Source organism: Pocillopora damicornis, chromosome 5 (genome assembly GCF_964200805.1).
Source record: "Pocillopora damicornis chromosome 5, jaPocDami1.2, whole genome shotgun sequence".
In the NCBI taxonomy this organism is placed as follows: Eukaryota; Metazoa; Cnidaria; class Anthozoa; order Scleractinia; family Pocilloporidae; genus Pocillopora; species Pocillopora damicornis.
This window is the reverse complement of record NC_142674.1, coordinates 1,961,343-1,970,033: the sequence shown is the minus strand read 5'-3', so window position 1 is coordinate 1,970,033 and position 8,691 is coordinate 1,961,343. Positions and strand designations below refer to the sequence as shown.

Below are 8,691 nucleotides of genomic sequence, written 5' to 3'. Positions count from 1 at the left end.
AGTTAAAAAGGTTAAGAATAAAGATAAGCTCCTCTGGCACTATATTTTCACGGATAAGGTAAACCTTTGGGGGTGTCCCACATGAAAAAATAGGTTAAGTGTTATTAATTGAAGCATAACCGCCATAAACAATATATAAATGGAACAATATTTAAATGGAAATACGCTCTTTGGCAAAAATTCATCCGTTTCAGCTTGTGTGACCTTGTGCTGTAGAATAAAGACGACATTCAATCACCTATTTTACTATAGGTTTGAATATCCTAATATCGTACTACGCATTATACATGCACAGGAAACCTGGCAGTGAGTACATGTACATTGAGTCTAAAATAAGTCATGTATAAACACAAAAGGGGACCCTTCTGAGGCCAAGGAAACTGAGGTTTGCATTCACATCAAACAGGGTACTTGCTTGTAATCCTCTCTTCTAGGATGTACATGTAAGGTTAAAGTTCTTGGTCCACACAAAATGTTTACTCTGGTGATCAGATGGCAGAGGGTACTAATAAAGCTTATAAAGTGAGTCATCAGTAGTAGTAGCGCACTTGGCTCCAGACAGGGCATCTGGTACGACGTTATTTCTTCGAAGGCGATAGATGATGTCAAAACTGCACTAAGAGAGTTCTGGTCTCCAACACAGGAATTTTTTGTCCTTTATTTTTCATTTGTGACATTTGTCGCACATGTAGGATACAGATTTCTGATCAGTTTTAAGGATGAAGTGTCCTCCAGGGAAGTGTCTCCAGTACTTTAGTGCGTCAATTATTGAGTGCACCTCTATCCCTATGGACGCAGGGTTCGTGAGAAGAATTAAGCGACAGGTCTTCCATTCTGATTGCGTGTGGCTGCCAGTGGTACTTCAAATGCCTCATCAGCTGGCTGTGACAGAAGGAATGATTTACATCTGTCAGATCTGACAGCAGTGCAAAGTCAAGAATTGGTAAAATTCTCCCAAGCAGCAGGCTTGAGTGAGTTTAGTTATTTCTTTATCTCTATTATTAATAGGGGAGAGGAGGGCAGGATGGGAAGGGGGGAAAAAATGACAAATACCTATATACCCTCTCAAGATTCCAGTGAAAACCATACCCTATTGAAGATGATATTGGTCAAAATTCATATCCGATTCCGAACAAAACTACTCAGAACCCAAACCGTTCGGGCGACCATATATTGATGAGTGCCTGTCTCCTCCCCTGGAAACAATTAACAAAAACATTTATTTACTGCTAATACAACCCTAATGCAAGCAATACATTGCAATTTAAATTAAGGAAGCAAAAGCAAAAGGGGTATTGGGAATTTTACAATCACCAAATTAAGAAAACACTGACTCTAAAAGTCAAGCTCTGTATTTTATCAAGTCCTTGGCCAAAGGAGTGTCTCAAGTAATGTAGCAAGATTCATAATCAATATTTCAGTTGCAAATTACAATGATGCTGTAAGCTGCAATTAAACCTTTGCATACTTGCTGAAGTCTTTCTCATACATAATTACAGTAATTAAATGGAACTGATGCTAACTCAAACTCAGATATAGTCATAACTTAACTGCTTGGGCTTACTAATTAAGCAAGGCCTGAACTCATCTTGGTACTAAAATGTCACTATCATACAAAAACAACAAGGATAAAGCATGAACTTTATAAAGAGGTCTCAGTTGTGTTAGTGCTATACCTCCTGACCAGTGATTATTCTTAGAAACTTTTCTTCATATAGGTCACTAAGCTGTTTGAAAAACTTCTCGCCAGTTAGATGACGTGGTGGGTTCCCCTCTATAGCCCTCTTAATGCGCGTAAGATCGTCACTGAATCTCTGACATAACTCTTTAATTTGGACCTTTATCGGTTGCAATCTCTCACGAAGCTTACGCAGTCTATCCACGTTATTCTCAACTAGTATTTTAACCATCGTGAACTGGTTTTCGTTCAGAATAATATGGATATATAGACGCAATTCATGTAGAAATTTCATTAAAATCGCTTCATCGCTATCACTGTCGCTGATCTGCTCGAACGATTCAGCTGGCAGTTCTTCCAGTTCTTCTCTAAAGATCCTGGCACAGTGAGCCTCAAGTTCTTTACATTCTAGATCCTCGTGTAGTTGTATGAGAAACTTGAGATTCTCGTGCCTGTTTTGCATGATCATTGTTTTATTAAGCCAAAATTTTCTGCACTCGCTATAATCTTTCATGTCTATGCCCATCTGTGGGAAATCGTTTCGGAACTCCTTACTATTGGGACCACCAAACTGTAAGCTGTTTACGTACGGAGCAATAGCTTTAATTCGCTCATCAAGCTCTTTCACGCTTCTTTGAGCATGTTCAGTCACTGCATTTGATGATCTGTTACTGCCAAAATGTTTCAGACATTTCAAAGCGACCCTTTGTTGTTCACCTGTAAGGAAAGGCTCTGCTACATTCCCCAACTCTTCCACCACAAGTCTTAATTCTTCCTTTATATTTATTGGCACTTCTCCCAAGAGAAACAACGAAGAGCAGATATTTAGCGGCAAGAAAATCATGTGGAGGTCTTCACGTAAGGCCTTCAACTGAGGTGACTCGCTCGCAAAATTGCGGTAGTTATCATCGGTGAGCATATAACGCAAAACATCAAGGCCAGTTACTGTAGAGTGTATTAGTATACGTTCAAAAGTGTTCTTTACCTTTGAAATTTTCTGAGGGATGTCTTTACTTTTCAGTTTGCTGTAATCGGTGTAAATTCTTTCCGCGAATTGGCGCCATTCTCGCCTCCGATGGTCTCTTCGGTCTTCTTGGTCACGTCTGTTTTGGTATTCCCGACCCTCCTGTAAGCGCCTCTCCTGGTCCCTTCGGTCTTCTTGATCACGCCTGTTTTGATATTCCCGATCCTCCTGTAAGCGCCTCTCCTGGTCCCTTCGGTCTTCTTGATCACGCCTGTTTTGGTATTCCCGATCCTCCTGTAAGCGCCTCTCCTGGTCCCTTCGGTCTTCTTGATCACGCCTGTTTTGGTATTCCCGACCCTCCTGTAAGCGCCTCTCCTGGTCCCTTCGGTCTTCTTGATCACGCCTGTTTTGATATTCCCGATCCTCCTGTAAGCGCCTCTCCTGGTCCCTTCGATCTCTGTGCCAGAAGTAAATGGTTCCAACTACAAAGACGACGATGGTAAGAAGAAGATTACCGCAAAAGTAGACCAGGGTTATTGACTCCTTGTACTCTTTAGCAAACCTCTGAATCATGGTCAAACTTTCTTCACAAAAATCAGGCTCGATTTTCGTATCTACTGAGGAAGCTTGACTATTTAATGTTCAGAGTGACGTCGAAAGAGTTTTGAGAGGCTCAATTTTTTGCCGCGACCTTTCCGTAAAATGGCTTCGACGTTGAGGATTATTTCAAACTGCTGTCGATCTCTTCGCTTTCCGTGCCTCTCTTTATTTCCTTTTGCTAATTCGAAACTGATTGTCGGGTATTTTTCATTTTCTTGGAGTTTCTGTCTCATAAGCGTGTTTGTAACAGTATATCAGACTCTAAGTGATTGTTACCGGAATGCACAGATTACTTCTAGTATTACTAAGACTAAAATAAACCAATAAATTTCTGTGGTGCAATAGCTATTGTTTTAGTGAGGAATTGAGAGGAACAATTACCTCATAATTACATGGCTCAGATATTTTATTTTTTTATTCGCAGTTTTCGTAGAGTCAGAATAAAGAGAGATTGTCGAAACTGAAACATTGCTTGAAAATGCAGTACTATACGAACTATTTCAATTCCTCGAAGATCTACCGAGGGATTAGTAGCGAATAGTCATACATATCTTTAAGCTTCGTACACTTCTTTATGACGATAACGAAATACTTATTTATCGTCGGAATGTAATGGAAGAGGTATATTGTGTAAATAAAATTTATTTTCCATCTATACACGCATGCGATGCTGGGAAGATCTTAGCCGGACTGTATCCTGGGAAGAGATCTAAGTGATTTCAAAATGGCGGCTCGAAATCTTCTTAGGGCTGCTGCTTCATGCAGACGAAATCTCGCTTTCAGTACGACTTTTACTCGGAACCAAAGCATATTCACGAAGTACAGAGAACCGCCTAACGGTTTCCTATTCAACGAGAAGGTAAGTTATTGAATTTGCTGCCATCCAAGCACAATTCAATATTACTTCAATATGGCGTACCACCTAAAGGTTCTTGAAATAATACTATTTAGCTGACTTCGCTCTTAATAGTGATGTTTTCTTTTAAGTAAGAAAATTTTAACAACTTATTTCTAATTTTTTACTCTTTTTTTGTGCTTTTTGCGGTAAAGTTCATCTGTAGATGCACTGGTCTAGATTTTTGAAGTTCAAATGAACGACGTTTATGTGCATGTGAATTCTCTTAGATATTACCCAGGTCATTATGCTTATGATGCATTCGGTACTGCTTTTGTATTTTGAATTTACGCTTACATTCTACGATGTGTATGCACTTTCAAGGCAAATGATCCTGTAAAGGATCATGTACATGTGCATGTACAGTTTTCAAAGTGCCTTTCATTTTGATTATGAAAAAAACTTAGCACTGACAGCTGCCATTCTGTGCAATCTATGCCACCACATGTTAAAGGAATCATCAACAAAGCAAAGATGTGATAGAAGCCACCTACTAAAAATACACAACAATCACTTGAAAAATAGTTTTTAAATAGGTTAAATTATTATTTTACCTTTTGGAATTGTTAGTGCTTGTCACTATTTCAGTCACCTAATGTTCTCCACCATAACCTTTGATATGTATTTTATCAAATGAATAAATGAATCAAATAAGATTTTCCAGGATATTTCCCTTGAGCTAGGTTGAACTTGGAAATAGTTAAGGATAGGATTAGGAAGTAACAGATTGTAGTCGATAGAATGTAATCATTAGAATGAAATAACTATGTGAACTGAGACCTATGACAGATTTTAATTTAATTAAGTTTATACTATATTGTAGGAAAATAATTTTAGTGAAATAAAGGCACCATTATTATTATATTATTATAGCTTATGCAAGTTATATTGCATAAGCAATTGAAAATAAATGTGTTTGTCCTCTTTTGTAACTTCATATTTGACTGCCGTTAAAACCAGGAGCTTCTGCTTATGAAAATTATGTTGTATAAACAATTGAAAATAAGTTTGAATGTCTTTGTTTCTAACTTCTTAACTGACAGCCCTTAAAACCAGGAGAGAAGCGAAAATGGGAAGACTGGGAAGAACCTTGGTACAGATGGTGGGCTCTCATTCTAGTTTCAATTCCTGTTTTGTTCTACTACAAGCCTGAAACTAGGTAAGATCATGTCCAACTTTTGTCATTTTTAAGAATAGTCACTTCAGAACCTAACAAGTGCATTTCAGCACCAAACCTAGATGTGTTCCTTTCCTGACCTGTGTTGGCAATTTATGTCTTAGTTACAGTGTGCATGGGAAGTACAAATAGTTGTTTCCCAGCTTTGTAGTTATTTTTTTTTTCCGCTAGGTGAGATGATGTCCAACTTTTGTAGTTTTTTTAGAGTACTCACCTCAGAACTTAACAAGTGCATTTCAGAAACAAACCTAGATGTGTTTATTTCCTGACTTGTGTTAGCAATTTTTGTCTATTAAGTCGAAGTGTTCATAGTTTAACAAATTCTTGTTGTTTAGCTTTGTAGTTGTTTTTATTTGCCATTTCTCTTAAAAGTTAGTACTTCTCATAAAAGTTAGTGTGCTGCATTACAGTCCACTTGAGTTTGACTATAGCCCTGGTCAAGGTACTTTTAGATCAAACAGCTAAACAGTGCCTCTCACCATTTATTTGGAAACTGTTAGTGACACTTCTTGGAATGTTTCTTTCTTCCTTCTTAACCCTTTAACTCCCATGAGTAACCAAGACAGAATTTCTCCTTACAATATCAATACAATATCAAGCAGACAAGTAATGAGAATAAAGAAAAATATCAGTTAGAGGATTATAAAATGATTTAATACCAAATTCTCCAAACTGACCTCACAAAAACTGTATAGGAGATAGTAAGGAAAATTACTAATGAGATCTTGAGAGTTAAAGGGTTAAAGGGATCAGATGTAAAATGAAGATCAATTTGCACCTGGTAGATGGAATACATATATTTGCTTTGAATTGTTGATTGTTAAAAGTACTCTGGATGACATTCATTTTGTGTTTGGATTAAAAAACTGGCCACCATCTCGACAAATCAGATGCAAGACTTAAACTTATCCTAGCCAGATCATTTACAGTTTTCTTTTCCTGATAATGTCTATATGTTAATTATAACAGTGACTATTTCATCAAATGTGATTGGTGCATTAGCTGTTTTATTCTTCACTGATCATTCTGTACAGTTGTAATTGGATGGTGTAACTGGACAGGTGGCTGTAATCAGATGCCTGTAATCAATCCAGCCAATCATACTTAGTCCAGTCAGCTAAATACACCTATCACAGTATTGATAACAGTAACCATAGCAAATACTCTGACTTCTCTTTGGCTCTCTGTAATCATCTTTTATTTAATTGGATGTTACAATGAGCTCAGCCAAAAATTGTTATACTAGGATATTCTAATATTTAGGGGTGCCTTTTTTGTTTTTGTTTAGTTAATTCAATTGCTTTGTTTATTTAATTGATAAAACTTAATTTAAAAGTGTCTGAAAAGCTCATCTATATTTGTAAACTGTTTAACACCTGGTAGTGATGAACATGTAACTTCTCCCTATAATATCAATACATTATCTATGAAACAGGTAATGAGAATGTTCAAACTTATCAGGTAGAAGTTGTTGTCTTGATCTAACACCAAATTCTTGTAACTGATTTGCAAGGAAATGTGTAGCAGCTTGAGGGGAGAGTTAACAATCAGATCTTAGGAGCTAAAGGGTTAAATGGACTCTTATTTGAAATTTTGTAGACCTGAAGTATGGGCAAGGAAGAAGGCGCACGAGATAGTAGCTGCTCGTGATGCTGCTGATGCAGAGGCTGCTGCACGGGGTGAATCTGTGGATGAAGGAGAAGACGTTGGAGATTTTAAACTGAGTGAACTTAGAAGACTTCCCTGAAACATGTTTATTTGTTGTAATTATATATATTTTTACCAGAAACATTTGAGACAATTAATACAGTGAATTTTGGCTAATTGTGGCAAAATGCAACTTCAGTTTGAGTATAGTAACCTTTCCTTGTAAGTGGCTGTAATCATCTTGTGACTGGTTTTTAAATCACAATGTTCTAGTGAGCTGTAATAGATGTATCACCTGGTTTCTCAAATTAATTGATACTACACTTTTGTTGGATGAGATAATCACAGACTCATCATTTCCACTAGGACATCTATTAGGAAATTTCAGGAAAGAACAGCTAATTGTTGAACTTGGCTTTACAATCTTAAAAGTACAAAGCATTGGACAACTTAGATGTATAATGGGGTGATGCAAAGCATTTGCCTTTGTATCTGAATTTTCCAGTTTGTTGTTATTGTTTATTTCTGTGTAAATACCACCTCAGGGGCCAGTTTCTAGAAGGTCCTGCTAACTTGACAGGCCCATAAAGCTGTTCTGTTTTCATTCAAAATAAGGGTTTCAAAAATTTTGAGAATCATGCAATAAAATTAGCAGCTTGAAAAACAAAATTGACCAGTTAGGGTACCAGAACCTGCTTCTTTATTCTTTAAAATTTGATGTTTTAATATGTCTTTGGACCCATTAAGTTGCCGGGACTTTCAAGAAATAGGCCCTTGCAGATAATCATAACTTGCCTCACAATGTTGTGTGACAATGACAAAACAGTGGTAAAAGTGAAGTGATGTTGGACAAGGATAATATTTTACATGTGATCTTAAATAATGGGTCTGTTATTTTGTTCAGGTTTGTTTTGATCTTCAGGTAATGTTTGTAAATAAATGTGGTAAAAATAGTGAAAGAACTATTGAACCTGTATTAAGTAGCACCATATTAACCCTTTCACCCTTAAGAGTGACTAGCATCTAATTTCTCCTCACAATATCACCTCTAAATCACACATTAAGGTCTTGAGAATAAAGGAAATGATCACCAACTAGAGAAGCTTTGGATTATTGCGCACATTCTCCTTGTCAGCACCTGAGGAAATGTATTGGGAACAGTATGGAGAATATGCATACTGATATTAGGGTATAAACAGTTAAGCTGTCATCCTGTAGTTCCAAAATAATTTTCTCTAGACATTGACAGATAGGTCGAAGGTTGGACTTTCATCTTTCAAGGCTTATTTCAAGGTATCATAGTAAAAATGTGTGATGTTCACGTGGTTTTATTTTACGCGAGATCTACTTTTTTATTAAAGGATACAATCAACTTTTCTTATTGAAACAATTCAATTAAAATACACAATTTTTAAAAGCGTTCATTTCCTAGTCGGAGGCGCCAAAAAAAATTTGTGTGTGATCGAATATAAATTTGATGTGCAAAGCGAAATTCATGGCTAATTTCTCACCTTTAATGAAATTTGTTTACTCAAGGTATTTCATGATCAATAATTATTTACATAAGCGGCCGCCGATGGTGTAACAGGCAGCTGAACCCGGGAAAGGGGGTCTGGGGGCAAGCTAAACAGACGACAATAGAGATCTTATAGGCGGCGGTATACCACAAGTACCCTGCTTTTATTGAAACCGCTGTACTCAGTTTTTTGAAAAAGTCCTCAGATGACGAC

General features: G+C 37.0%; 2 protein-coding genes across 2 annotated transcripts; one reads left to right on the top strand and one right to left on the bottom strand.

Moving 5' to 3' along the window:
• Nucleotides 1–1,201: 1,201 nt before the first annotated feature.
• Nucleotides 1,202–3,401, bottom strand: LOC149044687 (uncharacterized). The gene has a single exon (XM_089207234.1). The coding sequence runs from the start codon at nt 3,213–3,215 to the stop codon at nt 1,671–1,673; it is 1,545 nt and encodes a 514-aa protein (XP_089063360.1). The 5' UTR covers nt 3,216–3,401; the 3' UTR covers nt 1,202–1,670.
• A 373-nt stretch (nt 3,402–3,774) lies between these two features.
• LOC113686578 (uncharacterized) lies at nt 3,775–8,060 on the top strand. Its single transcript, XM_027204214.2, has 3 exons — nt 3,775–4,101; nt 5,181–5,296; nt 6,914–8,060. Exons 1-3 carry the CDS (start codon nt 3,967–3,969, stop codon nt 7,059–7,061), a joined length of 399 nt encoding a protein of 132 aa, XP_027060015.2. The 5' UTR covers nt 3,775–3,966; the 3' UTR covers nt 7,062–8,060.
• The last annotated feature ends 631 nt before the right edge of the window (nt 8,061–8,691 follow it).

What these genes read in the sequence shown, in the direction of transcription:
- LOC149044687 (XM_089207234.1), bottom strand. Translation starts at nt 3,215, where the DNA reads ATGATTCAGAGGTTTGCTAAAGAGTACAAGGAGTCAATAACCCTGGTC.
- LOC113686578 (XM_027204214.2), top strand. Translation starts at nt 3,967, where the DNA reads ATGGCGGCTCGAAATCTTCTTAGGGCTGCTGCTTCATGCAGACGAAAT. An exon ending in GTTTCCTATTCAACGAGAAG is followed by an intron (nt 4,102 to 5,180) that starts GTAAGTTATTGA and finishes CTTAACTGACAG; the next exon opens with CCCTTAAAACCAGGAGAGAA. An exon ending in TACTACAAGCCTGAAACTAG is followed by an intron (nt 5,297 to 6,913) that starts GTAAGATCATGT and finishes GAAATTTTGTAG; the next exon opens with ACCTGAAGTATGGGCAAGGA.